This window comes from Oncorhynchus masou, chromosome 1 (genome assembly GCF_036934945.1).
Source record: "Oncorhynchus masou masou isolate Uvic2021 chromosome 1, UVic_Omas_1.1, whole genome shotgun sequence".
NCBI classification, from domain to species: domain Eukaryota; kingdom Metazoa; phylum Chordata; class Actinopteri; order Salmoniformes; family Salmonidae; genus Oncorhynchus; species Oncorhynchus masou.
The window spans coordinates 64,526,489-64,552,916 of record NC_088212.1 but is presented as its reverse complement, the minus strand read 5'-3'; the positions used below and the strand labels follow the sequence as shown (position 1 = coordinate 64,552,916).

At 41.4% G+C, this 26,428-nt stretch overlaps 2 protein-coding genes across 2 annotated transcripts in view; one reads left to right on the top strand and one right to left on the bottom strand.

Annotated features, from left to right (window-relative positions):
- LOC135548111 (lysyl oxidase homolog 1-like) overlaps positions 1-5,767 on the top strand; it is a 28,915-nt gene extending 23,148 nt beyond the window's left edge. The window contains exons 6-7 of the mRNA XM_064977397.1: positions 2,406-2,521; positions 3,955-5,767. Coding sequence (XP_064833469.1) covers positions 2,406-2,521; positions 3,955-3,961 — 123 coding nt within the window. The 3' untranslated portion in view covers positions 3,962-5,767. The remainder of the gene's footprint in view (positions 1-2,405; positions 2,522-3,954) is intronic.
- Positions 5,768-19,273: 13,506 nt separating this feature from the next.
- Positions 19,274-26,156, bottom strand: LOC135541294 (secretory carrier-associated membrane protein 5-like). Its single transcript, XM_064967470.1, has 6 exons — positions 26,150-26,156; positions 25,833-25,958; positions 24,221-24,377; positions 23,835-23,936; positions 22,714-22,831; positions 19,274-22,518 (listed from the first exon to the last, which is right to left on the bottom strand). Exons 1-6 carry the CDS (start codon positions 26,154-26,156, stop codon positions 22,327-22,329), a joined length of 702 nt encoding a protein of 233 aa, XP_064823542.1. The 3' UTR covers positions 19,274-22,326.
- Between the last annotated feature and the right edge of the window lie 272 nt (positions 26,157-26,428).

The window sequence follows — 26,428 nt, the reverse complement described above, 5'->3', positions numbered from 1 at the left end:
CAGAGAATAGCAGCAGTGTAAAAACAAAGGGAGGGGGGGTTAATGTAAATTGTCCGGGGGCTATTTGATTAATTGTTCAGCGGTCTTATGGCCTGGGGGTAGAAGCTGTTAAGGAGCCTTTTGGAACTAGACTTGGCGCTCCGGTTCCTGCTTGCCATGCGGTAGCAGAGAGAACATTCTATGACTTGGGTGACTGGAGTCTTTGACCATTTTTGGGGCCTGGACTGGATACAGGATGAGAGAGAGATCAAAGGCATTTCATTCCATGTATAACATCTGAAGGTGTAGCCGTTCAACCCAAAACCAACCACCATTGAGCAATCAAATGATACCAAGTTGGCAGTAACCTAAACACTCCCAGGCCCAATCTACACAGGGTGTCACAGCACTTAAAAGCTTGATGGGAGGAGACCAATGTAAATAAGACAGACTTCCTGAGAGGAACATCAAATATTTTTGCTTATAGTAATTCAGAGTTCACCCTATACAGACACAAGAAACTACAGAGATCATACATATATATAGATAGCATCAGAGTTATCCTCAGTGAACAGTAACCACGGAGATAATACATATATATAGATAGCATCAGAGTTATCCTCAGTGAACAGTAACCACAGAGATAATACATATATATAGATAGCATCAGAGTTATCCTCAGTGAACAGTAACCACAGAGATAATACATATATATAGATAGCATCAGAGTTATCCTCAGTGAACAAGTTTCAGATAGAAACCATATTTGGATACTATAGAGATAGCAGAGATACAACAAAGGACAATGCCGAAGGACTAGTCAGCCCTTCCCCCTCTGAGGGGCCAAAATTCTTGGCCCCTCAGAAGGGGAAGGGCTAACTAATCCTTGGGCATTGTCCTTTTTCCTGGACCATTTGCCATGCAACTCCAGGTGTCAGAGAGCACATAAATGAGCCTAGAGCACACATATAAAGCTATCTTAGTTCCTCATCAATTCCCCATTGATATCAACAGATGATTTAAGCAGCACTTCAACTGTTTTATTTACACATACAGTATCTCAAATAAAGATTCTCCCACCAGTCTCTGCCCAGAATTCCAAATCAAATCAAGATTCTCCCACCAGTCTCTGCCCAGAATTCCAAATCAAATCAAGATTTTCCCACCAGTCTCTGCCCAGAATTCCAAATCAAATCAAATCAAATTGTATTTGTCACATACACATGATTAACAGATGTTAATGTGAGCGTAGCGAAATGCTTGTGCTTCTAGTTCCGACAATGCAGTAATAACCAACGAGTAATCTAACCTAACAATTCCACAACTACTACCTTATACACACAAGTGTAAAGGGATAAAGAATATGTACATAAAGATATATGAATGAGTGACGATACAGAACGGCATAGGCAAGATGCAGTAGATGGTATTGAGTACAGTATATACATATGAGATGAGTAATATAGGGTATGTAAACAAAGTGGCATAGTTTAACATTACATTTAAGTCATTTAGCAGACGCTCTTATCCAGAGCGACTTACAAATTTAAAGTGGCTAGTGATACATGTATTACATAAAGATGCAGTAGATGATATAGAGTACAGTATATACATATACATTTGAGATGAGTAATGTAGGGTATGTAAACATTATATTAAGTGGCATTGTTTAAATTGGCTAGTGATACCTTTTTTACATTAATTTCCATCAATTTCCATTATTAAAGTGGCTGGAGTCGAGTCATAATGTTGGCAGCAGCCACTCAATGTTAGTGGTGGCTGTTTAACAGTCTGATGGCCTTGAGATAGAAGCTGTTTTTCAGTCTCTCGGTCCCAGCTTTGATGCACCTGTACTGAACTCGCCTTCTGGATGATAGCGGGAAGAACAGGCAGTGGCTCGGGTGGTTGTTGTCCTTGATGATCTTTATGGCCTTCCTGTGACATCGGGTGGTGTAGGTGTCCTGGAGGGAAGGTTGTTTGCCCCCGGTGATGCGTTGTGCAGACCCCACTACCCTCTGGAGAGCCTTGCGGTTGTGGGCGGAGCAGTTGCCGTACCAGGCGGTGATACAGCCCGACAGGATGCTCTCAATTGTGCATCTGTAAAAGTTTGTGAGTGCTTTTGGTGACAAGCCAAATTTCTTCAGCCTCTTGAGGTTGAAGAGGCGCTGCTGCGCCTTCTTCACAACGCTGTCTGTGTGGGTGGACCAATTGAGTTTGTCCGTGATGTGTACGCCGAGGAACTTAAAATTTACTACCCTCTCGACTACTGTCCCGTCGATGTGGATAGGGGGGTGCTCCCTCTGCTGTTTCCTGAAGTCCACAATCATCTCCTTTGTTTTGCTGATGAAAGTACTGTGTAAGTTATTGTTTCATTCCTACCTGCCTAGCTGTAGTGGTATCCTCTTGTGTCCTCCTCTGCCTCTCAGCTCCAGGTCAACCCCAAGTACCTTATATTGGAGTCCGACTTCACCAACAACGTGGTGAGGTGCAATATCCACTACACGGGACGCTTCGTCACAACAACCAACTGCAAGATATCTCAGTGAGTACGGCAACATCTCTTTTATGACACTAGTCAAAAGACAAGCTCTCATTATTATGCCAAACTACCTGTTAGAACTGTTTTTTAGTGTATTACCTAATGATTCTGTGAATCATGTTCATCAATGTCACCAAGATGAATGATTACTGACAGTTTTATACTGCTTCTCATAAGGAGCAGTAAGGCTATTGGTACTTTCAATGGGTTGATTAGGAAGTGTATTTTTACACTCCGAATTACTGATAAATCCTTTTTATGGAAGTGACTCAGCTTTAGAGCATACTTTATCTGAGCAATAACAATGTACAGGTGAGGTGATAAATCACCTCTAGTTCTATGGAGTATATATGGAGTACACAGATAATTACATGGTGGGCTAAAGCATTGAGAAAACCATATATGAGACAACAGTGATATGTGAAGTTTTATTTGACATTGGAACGATATAGAAACATATAATGACAGTATATACCCTCCAGGTATGTCCTAGTTGCGAAGAACTAACAACAAACATGCAATTTAGTTTTTTTTATTGTTTAATTTCAGTTTTTGTGTTAGGGACAAAAAGCATGTTGAGCCATTTTGTATTGTAAGGTTTTTGGGGCTGATTGATCAGGTTTAAATTATAAACTCCATAAACTCCATCTCAAGCGCTGAGACTGGTATTAAAAAATATGGTGGAAGGAAACTCTCTCTCACCCATGTTTACACCAATCCAATGCTTTTTAACTTTAGTGGTACATATAAGACGAACAGGGGCAGACTGGGACCAGAAATCAGCCCTGATAAACCAGACATTTTTTTCACTTGAAGCCCCCTCACCAGCCCATTTGATTTATTTAAGGCCCCCATTATTAGCCAGATAATGATGATTTTGTGCAACAACAAAAACGTTAGACAGGCCCACTGGGCTAAAAATGCACCTGCCCATCTGACATTTCGGCCAGTCCGTTCCTAAAGGTGAATGAAGTTAGCTACTTAGCCAATTTCTTTCCTTGTTAGCTAGTGATAGCTAGTGACAGTGATGCACAAACTAGGCCTATTTGAAACTTACCCATCTCCTGGCAGCATTTCAGTAGCTTTAAAACACTTCAAAAGCATGAAAACCCCATTCGATTTCTGTCCAAAGTTTAGGGGACAAAATGAAACAACATACAGTAATTCATGAATGTTTTTTTTCATTAGAGGTCGTTTTGGAGTCAAAGATAATAGTTTTAGTTTTTCAAACGGGTTTATTCATTATTTCATTTCAGTTTCTAAATAGTTTTTTCATGATTGGTTTTTGTTTTAGCTTCAGTTTAAGTTTACTATAATAACGTTGCCCCGGTCTACAGAAAGGGCCTTCATTAAGAATGTGTGGACAGGTAGGCTAAACCTCTCTGTGTTATCAACACCCACCTCATTGTGTTGTTTGTTCTGTGTCCTTCCTGAAGGTCCTGATCGGACGTGGGAAGGGTGAGTCCTCCAGGACAGTGCTGTTCCATTGAAATGTGAATGGAATTCATTTTGTTATTGTTGTTGCTGTTGTTTTGTTTGTGCTGTTTTTGGTTTCCTGGGCCCAGAGTGAACACGGGTTCCAGTGGCACTGAAGAGAACATGGGGATATTTACACAAGCACACAAACTGAAAACCCATACCAAACTCATCACTCCAGTCTCCCACCCTCTCCATTGTTGTTTTCCTTCTATATTATCCATAACCTTCTCTCCCAGACCAACCCCACTGCTCTTATTTCTACACTGACAGCCTTAATGAGGCTTTCGTCCATGAAATAGTAAACATATTGGACATCGTGAATATGTTACTCACAGCTGTGAGCAGAGTGGCTTGGTTTAGTTTTAAATAAGGTGTAAAATAGAGCTGGTGCTGATATTAGTGGTCCCAGACGAGTCTGGGCTCAACTGCAGTTCAACAAAAAAAAAAAAATGGTGCATTCATCCACGCTGTCTGGGAGGGTGACATGGCAGCCCAGCCAGTGACTCACTAGGACCATTATAGTGTTGTTGTTTTTCTTCTTCTCTCAGCCTCTTTGTGCCAGGTTGAAACATTGTGATTCTCTGAGCACATTTACATAGTGTGATATTATGGAGAGACGACAGAGAGCGGAGAAGCCAGGTCTTGTTTGTTTGCACGCGTTCGTCTCCATCAAGTAGTCACTCAACATAAAGAGTCTGTCAGAACCTAGAGCGTTACCGACTCTAAATACCATCAAAGTCAGTTTTCCTCCTCGTCCTTCATTTTTGTATTTGTCTCACAGGAAAACATAAAGCTTAGTCGGCAGCTTAGTTGCCATTTATTTTCAAGGAGGTGCTTTTCAGAATGAAACTTACATTGGATTTGTCTTTTTTAACTACCAACACTGGTCAGATGCCAAATAGGTTATCTGTAGCTTTGTAAGAAGAATGTACATGACAATTATCCCACTGATGCATGGTTTTAGCTATGGAGAACTGTACTTGCTTTAATTGATTGTATTTTGATTCTTCTCTTTTTTTAACGAAAGGGTCTTTAGTACTGTGTTTAAATTGTTGCTGCATTTGTGAAATTCCAGGAACTCATATATAGTTTTTTTTAATGCAAATCCAGATCATGCATTTGATTTGTTCAAATTGAGTGTGTTGCGGCAGAGAGTGATTGTAAAGAAGAAACTAATGTGGTAAAAACCTATCGTTGTGATGCATTACACTAGTAGGTTTAGCTTGGCATTACAGACAGACAGAGTGCCGAAATGCCGCCTCTACCTACCTCTAAAAGAGTGAGCTATTGTTTCTAGTTGAGTGTACGGTTTCTATTACACATCCCTGTGATGATGGCCCACTATGGCCTCCCACACAAACTCCATTGCAACACACACCTACAGTAAAACACTTAAGAGAAAGGATTTAGAAACATGAACAAATGCAAAACAGGTCTAGTCTTGTATACTGTTTATATACCGTATTACAACAACATTACCATTTTAAGATTGTACATAGTAGTCTATCAGTGCTATCATTGACCAACACTTCTTTGTATTCTGGTTGCTCTTGATATTGTATTTTTACCAAGACAGGTGGAAAGTATAATTATGAGATTCTATTCAATCTATTCAATCAATGGAATGACGCTATTAGACTTGTGGATTATAGCAGGTATTATTAAATATATGAGTATATGTTGATTTGCTTGAGTTCTTCTGTTCTTGAACACCTGTCAAAAATGACATACCTAATAAAGACGTACATTTACACCTCTATAAGGTGTTTGGACTGACATGTGACTGTTGTTTACAGGCTGTAGTTACCGATGTGGTTTCTGTCACTGTGTTAAAAAAAAAAAGATGTTGCATTTTATGGGATAATAACACAATAATGGATCAGAAATGTATTCAAGGTTTCTGGACATCTGCATGCACGAGACATAAACATTAGACCAAACCTGCTGGAAAGTACTTAAAGTTCCAGTTTCATGTGTGTATCTCATGTTAGGATTTGGACATACATCCATTTCATTATGGGGCCTTCATTTTATTCTTCCTCTTGTGTATGAATAAGAATTCCATGGTCAGTTTGGGATTACACTTCTCCGGAGTGTTCACATAATAGGCCACACATCCAGACAAACAGTGCTGTTGATTCAGAAACGCCCTGAGATTTGAATATTGAAAAGTTATTTATGGTTTCCTACTCTGAAAATGTCAGGTGAAGGTATGTTTAATGCATTATGGCATTTACTGTAGGTTTGTCTGTGTAGTCGTGTACATTTATCATGCAGCATCCAGGCAGGAATGCAAAACAGACCTTTTCAGGTTCACTAGAATATACGGTGAATACAAATATACAGACAGCTCTTCATGGCCAAGCAAGAGACACGGCTGTCTCATTTGTGTCGTGCATTCATCATGTGATATCGCACAACTAATTACTTTGTGTCTCCGAGCAGGCTTGGTGGTCATCAGTCTCTCTCTATGTTAGTAAGCCTGAAACAGAGCACACATCTCCTGTCCAGAGACATGTTGCAAGATCAGCTCGATTGGTCTGGCTTTACAGATGAACATAAGCATGAGCATCCAACGCCATAATGTCCATAGAAGAATATGGATATGGGCACACAGTGCCTTCGGTAAAGAAACAAAAATTAGTGTAGCCTTTTTTATAAAAAGCAAAAGCTTTCTCAAATGACCCCAATACTGAAAAGTAACATTTGTTGATGTGTTTCTCTATAATGATGCTTTTCCAAAAGCAGCTGAAGGGCTAATGCTTATTTTACGGAGCATTCCTGACCCCACGGTACAGGCCAATCTAACTAGACTACAAATATGTGGGTTAGTGATACACACTTAAAGCAACAAGAGGTAACAGGAAAGCCTGAGTAGGGGTATAGAACACATCACAGCAAGCAATATCCACCTGTTTGAAGACTTCCTAAAAGCAACAATCACCTTCGGTAGAAAGGGTTATTAGAAGGTTCTTCAAACAAAGAAGAGTTGATTTGGTTTCTTTGAAAAACCCAATGGAAGAGAATGAAAGGAGAAGAGAACAGATACAACCCACCTACACGCAAGCACGCAAGCACGCACACGCACACACACACACAAACACGCACACACACACACACACACACAGAGGCTGAGTGAAAGTGTTTGAGGATATTTCACAGGCTTGTCTCACCAGGAGAGTGGAGCAGCCTAGATTCATACTGTGAGGGAGGGACTGTTTGCCTGTGTAACAGTCTGGCCGATACTTTTCCTGTATTACTAATGCAGCAGGATAAGATTATAAAAACAGGGATTTGCCCTCTGTTAAACTCACTTCAACTTTACTTTTACTGTAATACTTGAGAGGCCCGGTGCTGTCAAAAATTAGATTACCTGTATTTTATATATATTTCCATACTATAAGGTTGGAATAATACTGTGAAATAGTGATAATGATCAATGCCCTTTCAGTATAAAAGCTGTTTGAAAAGACCGCCTGAAATATCAGTGTGTTTTGGTGGGAGGGAGTTTCGGCTTTCCATGGTGACATCACCATGCGGTAAATTAGTTAGACCAATAAGAGAGTTCCAAACCTCTCTGCAAATAACAGCTATTTTTCAGTTTCCCCCTCCCCACTCAAACCACGCTCAGACAGTCCTAGCAAAATGTAACCATTTTAATTTACAGTTTTTTCCAACTGCTTACGTTTTCAAAACTGTCTCCATTTTTCAAAACTCTACACACAATTCCAAAAACTGCACACACAAAATGCAAAATGCCTCACATCTCCTTCAAAATGTAACACTGCATTCAAAATGCCATAAACACATGTCAGAGTGAAGCATTTGCATCAAATGGCTAACACTGCTTTCATAATAGTACATTTTTGGATATACCATGTAAACACTGTTGTTCTAAATCTGAAGCTCTTTGGTCTTTCATAGGCTTATATCTACATTTCAATACAATGTTCTACAGTGAAAGTAATCTGCTGAGAGGGGTAACAAGTACACTGTAAACACCAAGCAATGTAGAAACAGAACATATTTATTAGGCCAAACATTACTGTTGTATACAGTAGCATACAACAAAAGCATAAACATATGTAAACCAAAAGTATATTCTTTAGAATACAGTAAAGAACGCAATTGTGTGTGTGGGGTCCCGGGGGGGCAGTCCAGGAATTGGTGGGGGGGAGGGGGGGGGGGGCTACGCTTCATCTCTTCTCCGGCCTGGGTCTGGCCACAATACTTTGTCCGCATCACAAGATATGTATTCTCTTGCCAAACATGGAGGGAAGTATCTCCTAGCATGGCGTATCCAACCTTGGACAGAGGCAACCTCTATGTCCCCACATGCATCCTCCATTGCCTGGAGAAGCAGCATGCGGGCATAGGGTTGGAGGTCATACACATTCCAGTGCCAGGCTGAGAAGAATTCCTCTATGGGATTTAGAAAAGGTGAATATGCGGGTAGGTACAAAACTATACAAAATTGTGGATGGCTGGCAAACCAGTTTTGGACCAGAACAGCCCGGTGAAAACTAACATTGACCCATAAAACCACAAATCTAGCAGGCTCTTGATCTGGATCAGGGACAAGCATTGTGTAAATTGCATCCAGAAAAGTGAGCATATGGCCGGTGTTGTACGGACCCAGTGTGGCATTGTGATGGAGGACCCCGTTTTGAGTGATGGCAGCACACATAGTTATATTACCCCCACGCTGTCCAGGGACATTGGTAATTGCCCTCTTTCCTATTACATTTCTTCTGCGGCACCTGGTTCTGGTGAGGTTGAAGCCAACCTCATCCACATAAATAAATTAATGGCGAATTACATGGGCATCCAGCTCCAATACTCTCTGTAACAGACAAAAGGATATACAAATGAGTAAATATGGTATGTATGAAGTACTGGAATTAGTGTTGCATACATACCTCTACAAAGTCATGTCGCATATTCTTGACTGTCAGAGTTTTTCTCAAATGGCACCTTGTAAAGTTGTTTCATCGTCACTCGGTGCTGTTGGAGGATACGTTATATGGTCGACAGGCTTACAGCATTGATGTTGTTAAATATGGTGTCATTATTCAAGATATGCTCTCTTATCTCTCGAATCCTAATTGCATTGTTGGCCAAACCCATACTTATAATTGCAGTCTCTTGTACATCTGTAAACAAGCTTCCTCGTCCTCCATGATGTCTTTGCCTTTCCACTCTGTACAGAATTCAAACACAGTATGTGTTCAGCATAGGAACTGTAAACAATGTACAAAACAATGTAGTACAGCATGAAAACCAACCTCATTCATTCAATGCAGTGCAGTAAATGGATGGCTTAGTGTTACAAATGTTTATGCAATACTATGCAGTCGTACGTATTTTACAGTACATTGCTGTAATGCTAAAATAGTCATTAGATAGTTGCATACCTGTTCTCATTTCTGAAGGTTCGAATTATGGACGCCACTGTAAATCGAATCAAGGTCAAACCGTGGTTGATCACATGATCAACAAATGTTGCCCTAATCTCATCAGAGATGGCTCTCCTTCCTTCTCTTCTTTGCCCTCGTCTTCTTCTTCCTCCTACTCCTCTTGCTCTCTGTCCATTGTTGGCATTCATTGTTCAAAACAGTTAATCTGACCTTTGACCTATTTATAGGCCTGTACTACAGTAAAGCAGTGATTGGTTAGTGATCAGTTAAGCTATTAGTGTTTGCACATGTGAGGAGTGTGTGTGTGACCTGGTGAATAAGTGTAGCATTTTGATTGGTTGTGTTTGTTAAAGGAAAGCAAGTCATTTCCTGTTAGATTGTTGTGTTTTAGGTAGAGAATTGTGTGTAGTGTTTTGAAAAAAGTGTTTTATGCAATTGACAACTGAGTCAAAGGCTGAGAAATAGCTTATGGTTTTGGATATTTGGTGTGTAGTTTTGCACTTTAAGTGAGAGGTTTCAAAAATCGTGTGACATGAAAAGATTTTGTGTGTAAAGCAGTTGGACAAAACTGTAAAACAATCACGGTAAGGTACTTCATTTGTTACCCAGAAATGTTTGATATTGAGATAAAAACGGCTGCATTGGACCTTGAAGGCAATGTTTTATCATGATTGTGTAAAGAATTATGATTTGAATATGTTGGGTGACGAAAGTCAGTGGTGTTTGCTCAGGAAGCATTGTCATCCCTTGGAATGAAAATATTTCTCATCTCCGGAGAACAAAATGTCCAATATTTCCTATGTCATCCCCATGGTTGTTATGTTCCTCCTGTTTGTCCCTGTATTACCCTGACCACTCTGACTTCCTCTCTGTGATGGCTATTTGCTCAGGCTGCTCTCAGCCTTTTCCTTACGGTACACAGACACTTCCAAAAAAGTCCCCCAGGTATTTGTGTGTGTGTGTGTGTGTGTGTGTGTGTGTGTGTGTGTGTGTGTGTGTGTGTGTGTGTGTGTGTGTGTGTGTGTGTGTGTGTGTGTGTGTGTGTGTGTGTGTGTGTGTGTGTGTGTGTGTGTGTGTGTGTGCGTGCTTGCTTGAAAGGGAGGACAGGGTAACAGAGTACACTGCAGTGAGTTACTGTACGTAATTTGACATCAGCTTTGTGAACAGGATGGGTAGGCATTTCTAGGCTCTTACATAAAACTTGGACAAGTGTGAATGTAATCCAAGTTATGGCATGTGATTCAGTTTTGTGTAAACGTTGGGAACACATTTTGGCATCTAAGAACTCTCATGCTACTGGCGTAGCTCTATGGGGTTCAACTGAGGTCTTGTACTTCTTAGGCTCTAGGAAAGGAAGCAGTGGATGTGAGGAGGGTCGATGAGGGTGATGAGTGACTTGTAAAATACACGGTGAGCTGTACAGTATTGCAGAGTTAAATCTGACATTATCCTCATTGTGAGGGTGTCACAGACCGTCACTCAGGACAAAGTTGAGGTCCATTCACACCCATAGGAGAGGTACAGGACAGCTTACTGTCCTAGAGATCCATCTATTAAAACTCCCACGAGGCCAGAGGGAGTGGACAGGTAATTGATGTATCTAATAACCAGTCACAGAACACTTAATCATGTCATAGCTACATGGATCTTCATTCCATGGCCTGTCTATGTATCTCTGCCTGCCTCTGCCTGTCTGTCTCCTCTCCATCAATATTCATTAGTCCACCTTTGGTCTTTACCATCTTACTTCCTCTGACACAATTATAAAGCTTCTAAGTGTTCTGACTTGGCCTTAGCATTCTATCCTTACTTACTCTCAGATCAATGATGGAACTAACTACCTGCAAACTCACTAAGTATTCCAACATAATTTGACCAGCTGGCTTGCGATGAGACAAGGCTTGAAGACACAACTTGAGACTGCTATTCTCCCCACTCAAGCATTCTCTTGGTGAGGATAATTGAATTTAGAGGAAGGAGAGAAAAGGAATTATTATACAACCCGACGGTGCCAAAAAATAACCCCCAGACATGAGGTCTCAATCTGCAGAGCCTGCCTGCTGCACACATATTCTGTGGCAAAACATCAAGGCCACAGGTAATTCATCTTCTGTCTCTTACTGTGCTTTTCAACTTAATTCAATGAATAAAGGCTCACCTTTGTTTTCAGGGAGGATTAACTTGTTGCTCTGTGGTTAAAGAGAAAGGAGAGATTGTCTTTAGGAAAGGAGGGCTGAAAGAATGAGAGCAGGAGAGATGGAGCAGCCTGGTCTCATAGACTAGATGTAATATAGTAACTGTAAATCCAGGACACTCAAATTAGTATGATATGTTACGTTTGATATGGTTACATAAGAAAGAAGGTTACTTAAGGCAAAAACTAAAAGAGGGTGGGTGGTCGGGTTGAATGGGTCTGCGTATAACGCAAACGTCTAGTAGCCCAACTTTAGCATTTTAGCTATTTAGCATCTTTGCAACTATTTACTACTTTTCAGATACTTTTCAACTACTTAGCATATTAGCTAACCCTTCCCCTAACCTTAACTCCTAACCCTAACATTAACCTTAACCCCTATCCTAGATAATGGGGCGGCAGGTAGCCTAGTGGTTAGAGCATTGGACTAGTTAACCGTAAGGTTGCAAGATTGAATCCCCGAGCTGACAAGATAAAAATCTGTTGTTCTCTGAACAACCTCTGAACAAGGCAGTTACCCCACTGTTCCTAGGCCATTGTTGAAAATAAGAATTTGTTCTTAACTGACTTGCCTAGTTAAATAAAGGTAGAATAAAAAATGTTAGCCACCTAGTTAACCTTAGTGTTAGCCACAAATTGAAATTTGTAACATATACGTATTGAAAATCGTAACATATTGTACAAATTGCAATTTGTGACATATCGTACGAAATGGATGATGGACATCCACAAACTAATACATACCAGTGGAGGCTCCTCAGAGAAGGAAGGGGAGGACCATCCTCCTCTTCGAATGTCATACAAATCAAAATAGGGAAACATTAAAAACGTTATCCTCTTTAGATAAAACTATACTAAAATATATTTACATGTCACCAAATAATTTATTAAAACACACTGTTTTTCAATGAATTGGCCTCAACAGCACCCTGTAGGGTAGCACCATGGTGTAGCTGGAGGACAACTAGTTTCCGTCCTCCTCTGTGTACATTGACTTCAATACAAAACCTAGGAAGCTCATGGTGTTCACCCCTTTCCATAGACTTACACAGTAATTATGACAACTTCTGGAGAACGTCCTCCAACCTCTCAGAGCTCTTGCAGCATGAACTGACATGTTGTCCACCCAATCAAAGGATCAGAGAATGAATCTAGTACTGAAAGCATAAGCTAACGTTAGCTAGCACTGCTGTGCATAAAATGTGGTGAGTAGATGACTCAAAGAGAAAGACAACAGTTGAACACTTCTGAACAAATTAATTTCCTTAAAAATGAAGGAGAAGCAAGAAAGAGAGTTATATTTTGTTTTATTTTTTTCACTTTCAAACATAGAGGGATGCTATGTTAGCTAGCTGGCTATGGCTTTCCAACACTAGAATCCTTCCAAATCAAGGTAAGCTTTAGGTTTTATTAATTTATTGCTATCGGGGCCCGCCGGTGAAACTGCTTGTAGCGGGTTGTTGACAACAATGTAGGCTACGTGTAGTGGTTAGCGATCATGATATGAAGGTTTGGCTTGGAAAAGATGAGAGGTGGAGAGCGGGAAGTTGTGAGAAGGAATTCTACAACAAGCAAAATGATTATGCTGTTTGTATGTGGCTGCTATGAAAGTCAACTGTGTTTGCGTGTGATCAGGGGTTTAGTAATTCCGCCTATTCTGGTGAAAAACATTTCTTAAATGGAAGCAAACGGAATGAAACTGGGATAAACATATCGGAATTTGTCCAATTGAAAGTTTTATTTGCAACTGTTAGACTAATGATTACACCCTAGATCAGCTAGATGCAGGCAAGCGTGTGCAATATGGTATTGAATGTATCACTGTCTGTCACCTTGATTGCTCATATTTTCCTCTCGATCTGTGCACCTATATTGTAAACTTTCATTCATGGGCTAGGTTGTAGCAACCTCATGATAGATATAGTGAACATTTTAGTATCATGTAGAAGCCTAAACCTGTCAATGTTACATTGAGCTGGGTGAAAGGAATATGAATGACAGTCATCTTATATGCTATAATTTAAATAAAGCCATGCTCATAAACAAAATGCACCCTCATCTTAAAACCTTTTCCTGCAGTGGTCTAAATCAGGAAGTCTTAAACCAATCTACTTTGAAACAAAAGTATACACCTCACACACATGGTTATGGGCTGAATAAAAAGAAGACCTCTGTACCATGTCAGATATACATCGAGTGTACAAAACATTAAGGACACCTACTCTTTCCATGACATAGACATACCAGGTGAAAGCTATGATCCCTTAATTGGTGTCACTTGTTATATTCGCTTTAATCAGTGTAGATGAAGGGGAGGAGACAGGTTAAAGAAGGATTTTTAAGCCTTGAGACAATTGAGACATGGAAAGCATTGGAGACAACATGGGCCAGCATCCCTGTGGAACGCTTTCGACGCCCTGTAGAGTCCATGCCCCAATGAATTGAGGCTGTTCTGGGGGCAAAAGGGGAGGTGCAACTCAATATTAGCTAGGTGTCCTTACTGTTTTGTACACTCAGTGTAGAGTTGAAATGTTTTAAATGTTTCGTTTGCATCCCAATATTACTGTAACGCTGTTCGCTGAGAGTCGGGAAGCAAGTTCAGGGAGGGAGTGTTTTAATAAATAATCGCAAACATAAAACAAAACAAGAAACACGAACAACGCACAGACTTAACACTGGAACAGAAACAATGACACCTGGGGGAGGAACCAAAGGGAGTGACATATATAGGGAAGGTAATCAGGGAGGTGATGGAGTCTGATGACTCACCTGGACTCCAGGGGTGCGTTAACGATGGTGACAGGTGTGCGCCAAAACGAGCAGCCTTGTGACCTAGAGGTCGGAGAGGGAGCACACATGACAATTACACTTTATATACATCATAGAATGAAACATAACAAAAAACATTTGACTAAGAAACACAGGATTTGCTGCGCAAAAATATTAATAACATTCCACCCATGAGACCAATAGAGGACGCTTTGGTCACTCAACTGCAGGAAAGGGCAACATGTTACAGACCGCCACTGATACATACCATACCCATACAATACATATCATACTCATTTGTGTCCCGGATTTCCATTTACTATGTTGCATCTACCCCTGAGTCCAGGTTGGATGGAGAGAAAGGGAGCAATGACTGAGTGAGCACAGTGTAAGTCAAGAAGAAAAAAACTGTTTCCATCATTTGAACTGTGAGAAAAATATATATATTCTGATTTACATGCAGCTGCAGTCACTGGCTCATTTGTTTTGATAATGTCCCATCCTGCCTCATCCTGCACATATTTTATACAGAGCCGAGTGAGTCGTATATATCTGAGATAACAAACATCTCACTTTTTGTGTTAGCACTTTGCATCAAAAGTGATGGGCGTTATACGAGGCTGGGAAGCAGCTTGAGTAGTAGACTGACGACACACTCGAGTGCACAGCCTGACAGTTTAAATGCCTCGTGCCTCATCTCTGAAACATCTGGCCCTGGTTTTGGTGTCTGAGGCAAAGATGTATTCTTCTTCAAACTTGGGTTCTCTCACTTTCCCCACTCATCAATTTTAAGGAGTATGCAAATGTCTCATTCCTTCAGTATCCCTGGGAGTCCGAACGACTGCACGGCTGCAACAACAGGGTAATACATTTTCATTAAGACTCCCCTTCTTTGAAAGGGGAAGAAATTGAAGTTGGGATATTCGTGGTTATGGTCCCAGACAATTTAAACAAATGACTGGATGTTCAGGAGGCGAGACAGGACTCCCCCAGTTAGTGAGGGGTATATCTGTCCGTATGTATGTATGTACAGAAAGTCTAAAGACGTCATCCTTCCCACTGAAAGCTGATGAAGTCAGCCACCGAGAGTGATGAGGCCTCGGCTGCAGCCACCCGCGCCACTCTGCTCAGCGTCTCCCCCCCCCCCCTCTGACAGCACCATATTTCAGTGGACTCATTCTACACTACAGCCTGTACTGTCCCTGTCTCCTCTGGGTGTCAATGGGATGCCTCCCATCATCAGATGGGTGACTTCACACCCTAGTGGCGGCAACGGTCTTTGCTGTAGCTGAGTAAAGTGGCCTGACTCCAGACATCTTGGTGACCCCTCCTTAGTTCTTGGCTGGCTGCTCTGATCCATCTCGTGATGTGCGTGAGAAGATGAGCTGGCTTGGGAATTCTTACCACATGATCACTGCTACTCTTGGAGAGTGTGTTTGCCTGTGTCCAGAATACATCATTTTAAGTCACACTCAAGAAAAGAAGAACAGGGGATGCCTGTGGGTATGCCATACTGCCTTTCTGTGTGCCTTCTACGAACCATTAATCACTCTGTTAGTTAACCGCTGAGCTGCTGATATTTATCCTAATGAGCCACTAAATAAGAGAAACCAAAGTCTGGCCTTCCAAGAGTCCTGGTCTACAAGGCCAACTGAGACCAGGTCACACCTAACCTGATCTTCAGCTCCACCATGGTCCAGGTGACTCATCACATGCCTGAGGGATCCCAGAGAGAGAGCCTGAAGTCCAGGTTTGGTTTAGGTAAGTGACCGCAGACACACACCTCCTAGAGCATGGTTTAGCAGTAGCCAGGGTGTGATCCCTCAGCCCAGGTCCCTAGGGGTGTTTTGAACAGCATGAATGGGAAATCTCTGTCTGTCTCTCTGCTGAATGGTAGCACATAACGCCCCTCTGTGTTCGGCCTGCTCCAGGTCATACACTGTGACTTCTGTGTGGACCCCCCTCCTTCTTCACACTGCCCTCCACCACCCTCTCCTCTCATGTACTGCAAGCTTGACTGATCATGGGGAAGAGATGTGTTAACTGTATGATTTTTTTGCAGTTTGCCATGGTAACGGTAATCAAAATATTGAAGGTGGAGGGGGATACACAGCCAGGTCAAAGGTTAATGCCGACACATTTTGAGGAATGGCTATTGACTTTATGTTGCAAATTCAACACCGAGAGCAGTTTTCACATCTTCTTTGAGACCTGGGTAAGATGTTGCTAAGCTGAGTTCCTGGTCTATTCATGTCTACTACACTATCATGAAAGCCAAAACAATATGTTTTAAAAAGAGCAACTGTCTAAATACTATTAATGTTACCAAATGCTTATAACATGCTGACTATGATACGCACTATAACTATACAACCTTAGTTGTTTATGAATCAATGAAGCAATTCCATAGCTGCCAACAAGAGCTATTTCATATTAACCAGAAGGCATCTATCTGACTTATTCTTTCATAAAACCTGGGCCCAATTCAACAGATAGCTTTTCATGTTTATACCAATAACAGGCTGGTCCGTGACTGCTAGTGGGTCCTCTGGGTGCCTATATCACTGTGTAATTTCTCCTCCAGCTCCTCTGAGTGATTCTATCACTCTCAACACAAGGAGAACGGGAAAGCAAGGGGACATCCACGGATAAATCCATTTAAAGGGCTTTTGAATCTAATCTATGATGAGGCACCTTCTCAGAGGATTTCCAGGGTGAAATTGTGCTCAGTAAATTTGAGTTTACCAAGAGTAAAGTTATTAGCCAGACAAGTAAATGCTGGCCATATCGCTTTTATCACCTTGACTATCTGGGATATCTTTCTGTTCGTGTTCAGGGCTGTGTATCTGGGGAAATCACACACTGGCAGAGGAGAAAAACACAGATCGTATACTGCCCCCAGTGGACAACTGGTTGAACAGTTAACAGTGCACCCCTCACTCACACTGGATCAACACTGCCATCTATAGGCAGTCTCTGGTCACTGCCACCTGGATTGCCCAGGCTCAACCTAGGTTTTCTCACTAGATAGAGAAAAAATGTTTCTTGGTTTCATTTGTTGTGCTTAATGTTTTGGAAAGTATTTCAACGTCACATTTTAATTATGAAATGCAACTTTTTGATTAAAATGAAGACAAGGCAATTGCAACAAATAGGTGCCATACATTGTGAGATGCTTTAGTGATCGTAGATTAACGATCTGCACAGATACGGTGGGTAAACATGTGACATGAATAACTTGCAGACAGCAAGTTAGAGATTTGAACGGGATCTTAAATCAGCAATCACCAGTTAAATGAATAGCAAAGTGATGCCCCCGCTCCCTGTTTCAGTAAAAAGCTGATGGATGGGGCTGGAGAAATTTAACCAGAGCTAACACTGACCATCCATTATATAAAAATTATAGTTTTCACCATGTTTTTGGTCTATACCGTGTTTGTTTACATTTACTTTCTTAACAAACATTTGAGTTAAACAAGCTTATATTTTGGGTCGTACCGACAGTTGAACTAAGCTCGTGAGGCATTTATAAGTTATATTCTTCAAGATTCAATGGGTACATATAAATAATTCATTAATTCAAGTCAACAAATTAATAGCAACTGCAGATTCCCCTTTAAGCACTTAACATATTGTACGAATTGGAATTCGTAACATATCATACTGATTGCGGGGGAGGGATGTCACATATCATATGAAATGGATGACGTTGTACACAATACCGCACAATTGTCAGGGACCCGTTTTGGCTCGTGAGCACTACTTTCAAAACTACAGTCCAGCTAACAGACAGTCCAACTAACAGACAGTCCAACTAATAGACAGTCCAACTAATTAGCAGTCCAACTAACAGACAGTCCAACTAACAGACAGTCCAACTAATAGACAGTCCAACTAACAGACAGTCCAACTAACAGACAGTCCAACTAACAGACAGTCCAACTAATAGACAGTCCAACTAATTAGCAGTCCAGCTAACAGACAGTCCAACTAACAGACAGTCCAACTAACAGACAGTCCAACTAATTAGCAGTCCAACTAACAGACAGTCCAACTAACAGACAGTCCAACTAATAGACAGTCCAACTAATTAGCAGTCCAACTAATTAGCAGTCCAACTAACAAACAGTCCAACTAATTAGCAGTCCAACTAACAGACAGTCCAACTAACAGACAGTCCAACTAACAGACAGTCCAACTAATAGACAGTCCAACTAATTAGCAGTCCAACTAATTAGCAGTCCAACTAACAGACAGTCCAACTAACAGACAGTCCAACTAACAGACAGTCCAACTAACAGACAGTCCAACTAATAGACAGTCCAACTAATTAGCAGTCCAACTAACAGACAGTCCAACTAACAGACAGTCCAACTAATAGACAGTCCACCTAATTAGCAGTCCAACTAACAAACAGTCCAACTAACAGACAGTCCAACTAATAGACAGTCCAACTAATTAGCAGTCCAACTAACAGACAGTCCAACTAACAGACAGTCCAACTAATAGACAGTCCACCTAATTAGCAGTCCAACTAACAAACAGTCCAACTAACAGACAGTCCAACTAACAGACAGTCCAACTAACAGACAGTCCAACTAATAGACAGTCCAACTAATTAGCAGTCCAGCTAACAGACAGTCCAACTAACAGACAGTCCAACTAATAGACAGTCCACCTAATTAGCAGTCCAACTAACAAACAGTCCAACTAACAGACAGTCCAACTAATAGACAGTCCACCTAATTAGCAGTCCAACTAACAAACAGTCCAACTAACAGACAGTCCAACTAACAGACAGTCCAACTAACATTCATACCATGGCTCCACTTCCCAACAACACACAGCCAAGACACACAAAGACCAGAAAATATATATACATTCATGGTGTAAAATGGAATAGAGATTTTTTTAATGTCCATAAGGGAAATCAAAACATAAAATGACAAGACAAATTGTATTTTTTAAATGTACGTAACAATTAAGTCTAAAACATTTACACTTTAGAATAAAACTCCCATTCTAACTGTGCTTCAGAATACTGTCCAGTTGCCTCTCCCGAGATGACCACGCAATCTGACATGATCAGCATAAGGTGGAAATCCCACTGGTTCAATGATCTTCCACACATTTAATGACATGGACATGACAAAGAAGCAGCAGCATCTGCTGGTATGAGCTGTGGTGGTTGCACATGAATGTGTACCAGGGGAACACTTTGGTCAATGCTTCTGCTTGATTACTGCAGAGAGGGAGCTAATTGAATGCTGATTATATCACAGTTTAAGCTAACAGGGCTCTACATTTCTTTACATCAGTTGCAGGCTAACCCGAAGCCCAAACAACTGTACTTGCAAACACATCCCTTCCACAGTCAAGGGATATCTGCATAGTTTACACCACAGTTCCTACACTGAGTACATAGCTGATTCCTTTTAGATGTAGGAGAGAAAATAAGTATAGGTTTGCTTGATTTCTCCAAAGTAATGTGCTGTAATAATGTTGAATACAGCTACTTGAGGGGTTAAGAGGCCTTTGTATATATAGATTAGGCCAAGCTATAGACCTAAAGTCTACTGTATGAATAGACAGACGATTGAGCTCAGGCAGCTTGAAAATCAGGGAATTTCTCTCATACAAATATAAGGAACCATTGGCGCCCCTCTGTGGTCAAACAACCATACAACAAGACATACAGTACAATATTGCTGTCTAACATTGTCAACCACAGACAAGACATTTAAGAACACGTTTTAAAAAGAGCACCCTCTAAGACATGTAGACATTCAATGCAAAACAATTACATAACGAGAAAAAAAAGTGAAATCCTAGCAATTAATTTATAGCTCAGATTGATTAATTTACATTAGATGTAACGTCTATCTAAAGCAGGGCTCTCCAACCCTGTTCCTGGAGATACCCTCCGGTAGGTTTCCCTTCCAACCGCAGTTGTAATTTACCTGATTCAGATGATCAACCAGCTAATTATTAGAATCAGGTGCGCTAGATTAGGACCTGAGCGAAAACCTCCAGGACGGTAGCGCTCTCCAGGAACATGCACGGAAATCCTTGCTCTAAAGACATATTGTACAGTAGTCCCCTAAAAATAGTTATATGTTTTGGTATACTTCTCAGACTATAAGAAGAAAGTCCCATGTCCATGACTGTGGATAATGACAATGCGACTGGCCTGTAATCATTCTGGCCTGGGAGCTGGGAGCACACAGTTAGCTCTACATTTGAGTCTCTTTAAAACAGCCTCTGAGCAAGCCTGATATAAGATATCAACGTACACAGTGAGCTCCAGGAACATCAACACCGACACCCGGGTCAAACTCAAAGGAAGTGGACTTCCAAATCTCGCTACCTCCTCAGTATTAAATCAAAGGTAGCGCATACTACGAAGAGGATCAAAACAGGAGTTATTGCTTCAACGGTATTGAAATGCAGATGTCTGCAGTAAAACGTGGGATACTGACATTTCGAGGACGTTCACACACTCAGTAGTTGAGTGCTGCTCTAATATCAAGTTTAAAGGGTTAAAATAACATTGATAAATAAGAGAAAAGAGCATACTTCTACACATCTCCATGTCATGTAACTACAGTACATACTGGCCTTCTTTAGCTCACAGTAATACATTTTTCAAGTTACAGAATGAATCAAATAAAACAAATATCCCCGAGGCAACAGGATTATGGTTTCATTTGAAATGCATATTATATAAGCTATCAAAAACATACACATGGACATAAAGGGGAAAGGTTCACAGTTTGTGTCCTGTGTTTGCAGCTCTGCTTTACCTGAGAATCACAAAGCACCCTGATGGCTTAGGGGAGAGCCCTTTTTGTTCAATCAGCTGGCATTCACTTGACGTAGAATACGTTCTTAAAATACATATTTATCCCCCAAATAAGCTATCTCCTACTGTACATAAACACGCCTGGTAAAATATTAAAGTTATCTCTGTGCTACTTTCTGTGATAAAAATATTTTATACACTTTGAAATTTCTGTAGATAAAAAAAAGGTAATGCACTCAAACACAGTCTTACATGGCTCTCCATGTAAGATGACATTTATTCACCACAAAACCTAGAGTCCAGTAACTTAGTGTATAAAACAAACACATGTGTAATTGAAATACTGTATCAAGAGCAGGACTTTACAAGTCATGAGCAGGAGGAGGCTACCAACCCCCTCCCCCAAGAGCATTGAGGCGAGGATAGTGGGTGATCAGAATGAGCTCTGACAAGCAGAGTAGGTGCTGTGTGCATGTGGCCACAGGGCCCTGCTTACACAGTGATATAAGATAGGGACACGTCTTTGATGTGACACGTCAAAACAAAGCAGCAGAAGCAGGAATATGACATCACACAGTAGAAACCAGATACTGTAATTCAGTGTTGTTGCTGGGAACATGAAATGTCTATACTTTATGGGTGTTCAGAGACAGCTGGTATAGTGTGATAGTGTAGTGCCCTATAGCAGGGTTATATCACTAGCAACAACATAATCAATTATTACAGTAGAAATAGGAGAATGTCTTCTTTCTAATGATGTCAACATTATTTCTTAACTCCAAATATTGAGCAAATTACACTCACTGGAGCCAATTACCAGCTGACACTGAAGTATCTGGCATACTGTAGGCTACCAGTGCGTCAAGTGCCGCTGGCTGCTGGTAAACTTTTTTGACTTGGACATACATTTTTGCATATCATTCACTTGATGCTAAGACAAGACATGTGAGAAGAAAATAATGGCTAGGGTATGATTCCCGGGTTGCCGGTTTGCTTGGGAGAGGGTCCCTGGGTAAAGAAAGGGTTGAAGACCCATTGCCTATTGAAAGAGCTGCTGTGATGAAGACACATTTTGGGGGGGATGGGATAAACAGATAACAAACTCCTGCTCATACTTTGACATGCTTCCCTCCCTCCACTTTATCCCCTACATCTGGTTGTCATTGTACTGTGGGGTGTTGCTGGAGTACTGCTGATCCGGCATCATGGCCCCCGTGGCGGCTCCCATAGCTGCCTGCTGCGCTGCCTGCTGGACATGGGGGTTCTTCCAGGCCCCTGTAGTCCACTCCTCCTGAGCCTTGCCTATGCTTCCCCCGCTGCCACGGTAGAAGTTATGGACCTGGAGAGAGGGAGCAGTGGGACGACAGGAAAATGTCAGGCTGCACATAAAGATGACAGAGAGCAATGGAGAACTTTGTTGCTGCCCTATGCACCAGCCGGCACAATGAGCATGAGTGACTGACAGAAAGATCAGCACATCTTCATGCTCTACGTGTCCCATGGTTGTGATGTAACACAGATGGTACAGACTTGCCTTGGTGAGGGCGATGAAGGACAGCGTTGCCGTGGCAGTGAAAAAGAGGGTGGGAATGAGCATCAGCAAGGCGATCCAAAGGTTGTAGCTGAAGAAAGAGATGGTGGCCAGCCAGCCGCTGAGAGATATAGAGAAGAAGAAAACACTTACCATTTGCCCCTGTGTACTGAGTATACCAAACATTAGGAACACCTTCCTAATGTTGAGTTACACCTCCCCTTTGCCCTCAGAACAGCCTCAGTTCGTCGGGGCATGGACTCTACAAGGTGTTGAAAGTGTTCCACAGGGATGCTGGCCCATGTTGATGCTTCCCACAGTTGTGTCAAGTTGGCTGGATGTCCTTTGAGTGGTGGACAATTCTTGATGCACATGGGACACTAATGAGCGGGAAAAACCCAGCAGCGTTGCAGTTCTTGACACAAACCGGTGCGCTTGGCACCTACTACCGTACCCCGTTCAAAGGCACCTAAATATTTTGTCATGCCCATTCACCCTCTTAATGGCACACAATCCATGTCTCAACTGTCTCAAGGCTTTCAAATCCTTCTTTAAAAATCCTTCTCCTCCCCTTCATCTACGCTGATTGAAGTGGACTGAACAAGTGACATCAACAACGGATCATAGCATGCACCTGTATTCACCTGATCAGTCAATGTCGTGGAAAGAGCGTGATCACTTTATGTAGTAGGCTAATATCTTGGCTCAGCCTTAAAAAAGTTGTGTGTCCCACATATAAAACCATCCATTTCTGAATGTTGACATTTATACACTTTATGGAAGCTGCCATTACAATTATATCTGCTAATCAAAGTGAAGCCAGGTGACATTTGGCCCTTAAACTCAGACAGAATGACAGAATGGAGTCATAAATGTCCTGAGTGAGGCTATTTCCTGACTGTCATCTATTGCATTGTTAATGATATGACAGGATGTGGTAATGTAGGAGGTTATACTGCTGTTGTTTTAAAGACATACTTGTTTTGGCTAAACAGAGTTTGTCGGTAACACAATAACTTTCATTTATAATACTTTATGGAACATTTTAGTAGCATTTATACATGTGTATAATCATTTATAATGGGCTTATTATTAAAAGTGATTTGAATGTGTAACCAGTTTACCAGTTTCCCCAGCCTGGAATCCCTATGCACTGGATAATACTGATGCCCACCTGGGCCATGAACACAAAGAAGAACGCCATGAAGTTGAACGAGCTGTCAGTCCTAGGAGAACAACAAAAGGAATTGTAAGTACACGGACACACAACACATTATACAGTGTGGTAATTGTTAATAAGTAAATCCCTTTTCATGATTTCTCTTGGTGGCAACTGATTTCCCTTGACTGACAGTATATCACTATGATCAAGCATAATGGTGTCATAGTAAGACCGGGAGGGTTTTCCTGACCACATAGCCTGATCAAGACAAACTATGGGCCCTAGTTATATATTAAAACGATCTAGTGGTAGTTGGATACCTTATGGGTGTGTCTGACATCCACTTACTTGAAGGCCTTGTAGATGGGCCTGAACCAACACACATAGGAGCAGGGGGTGAAGAGAATTAACCATATGATGGCCATGCCAAAATTTGTCACGCCCCCTCCACCCAGCATCCACACAAAGCAGCCCACCAGATTCACAGCCAGGGTGATTGCATGCACTGTAAAACACATGACCAGGAGAACACACTATTATACACACCAGTAGAACAAAGCAAAAGTATAATAATAACACCAGTCAGGGAACCAGCTCTCAGATAAATGTGCACTTTCTGTCCACTCCGATTCCTTGAGTGCCCTTTCTGCAGGTGTCCATATGTTTTTCCCCTTCTCTGTTTTGCTCTAAGTCTCAGTAATCTAGTAAACCTACTTCTCTTAAGATCGAATTGGTTGTAATTAAAGCACTGCGTGAGCTAGGGGTTCAGTTCCAGCCTGCTCCACAGAACTGCCACAGGCAGCCAATCAGCTTCAATTACTGGTTCACAAAGGGAAGAGATATCCCTTCATCCGAACTACAAACCCAACCAGAGCTATAATAATAGACCCATTAAGTGATTAGTCTTTTTCATCTCAGGCAAAGAAACGAAGTGAAGGCTAGAAGTATTTTAATTGGTTACTTTTGAGTTTTCTGTACAATTCTGTCTATTCTTGACCAATACATCTAATGTAACAAGGGTGACTATTCAAAGAGATTAGTTAAATGGATTCAAATACATTTTAGAATGACTGAAATCATGGAAACATAAACTCATAGAAACATCAAACATGCAGATCAAGCACAACATACAAAAGGAATGACAGAAAGGATATAACAGATTATTCCATCAACACTGTTATTGGTGTATAAGTGGTTCAGAATACCTGTGTAAATGTTAATCACTTAATGGGGTGGGGTCTGCAGAGAGAATAAAATATAAGTCAATAGATGAGAAGGGGCAGCGTATGCATAATCTCCCACCGGCCTGGATGAGAGACACACTAGTGTGAAGGCTCGTCAGAGGAGGAAGCGGTGGACCATCCTCCTCAGTGAATTTCAGAAAAATGTCAATAGTGAACCAGTGGAAAAGTTATCCTTTCTAGACAAAAGTATATACAAATATAGTCACGTCACTAAATAATTGACGTAGCCCATGCTCATTTCAAAAAAATGGTCTTCCCTCATCTTAAACGGCACCGACCACTGCTGACCTACACATATCTAGTTACAGCAGAAGACCCTCCGTCATTCTTTGTAGCTGTGGTGGATGAAGACAACCCATGTGGCATGGGAGAGGTTAACTGTCAGCTCCCGTGTGTTCACCACAATGATCTAATCTAAACAGTAGGCTACACTGGAGAGCGGGCTACACAGAAACTCTGCACAGAGGGGAAACTTGTTTCACACTATTGTGGCTTCCTGAACCGAACTGTCCTGGCACACTTATTTTCCTTTTACACGTTCCTTTCCAGCACAGTTCCAGATCAGGCCAGCGCAGTGCAGCTCAGTAGTATGAAAGCAGTATAATAGTGCAATAAGACATCATAACCCCTAAATATGTGGACTCAATGACAGAGTGGTTGACTAGATTTGTCCTAGTATGGGCTGTGGGTAGTGGGTAGTGGCAGTGGGCACTCACAGATCCACAGGTGGTAGAGTCTCTTGCACATGGTGCGATGCTGTTCAGGGATCTCCTCATCAAAGTCCTGGTAGAAACACGGCTGCAGGGGGATGAACCCCGGTATTGGAGGGAAGTTATTCTCTGCTGGAGAAAAGTGCAGTCATGCATTAATGGCATTGGCAGGTGTGTCATGTTAGGCTAGATACCAGTGTTTGTATGATTGGTTGATCAGAGACGAGCCAAACAATACAGTACATGACTTTCATAGAACACCATGATTATGTACCAAAACATATGCATACTGTGTGTCAATTTCAATTCATGCAAATCCTTACCAGCCATGACTGTTGGTTTTGTTGTTCAGATTGTTTTGGTCCTCAATCTTTTGAACCTACAAATAAAGAAAGTGTAGCTTTGTCAATGCAGTCATTCTAAAACTCAGTAACAACACTAAACATCCGCTTTCTCACTCACAGGTGAAATGTATTTGTAAGTTATATTAGTAGGCCGAACATAATAATTGAACAAAGACTACTGACAGAAAGAGATGGATCAATTATGCCAGTGTGCAGCTTATGTGTGACACCACTTGTGACATACTGTAGCTATGCTTT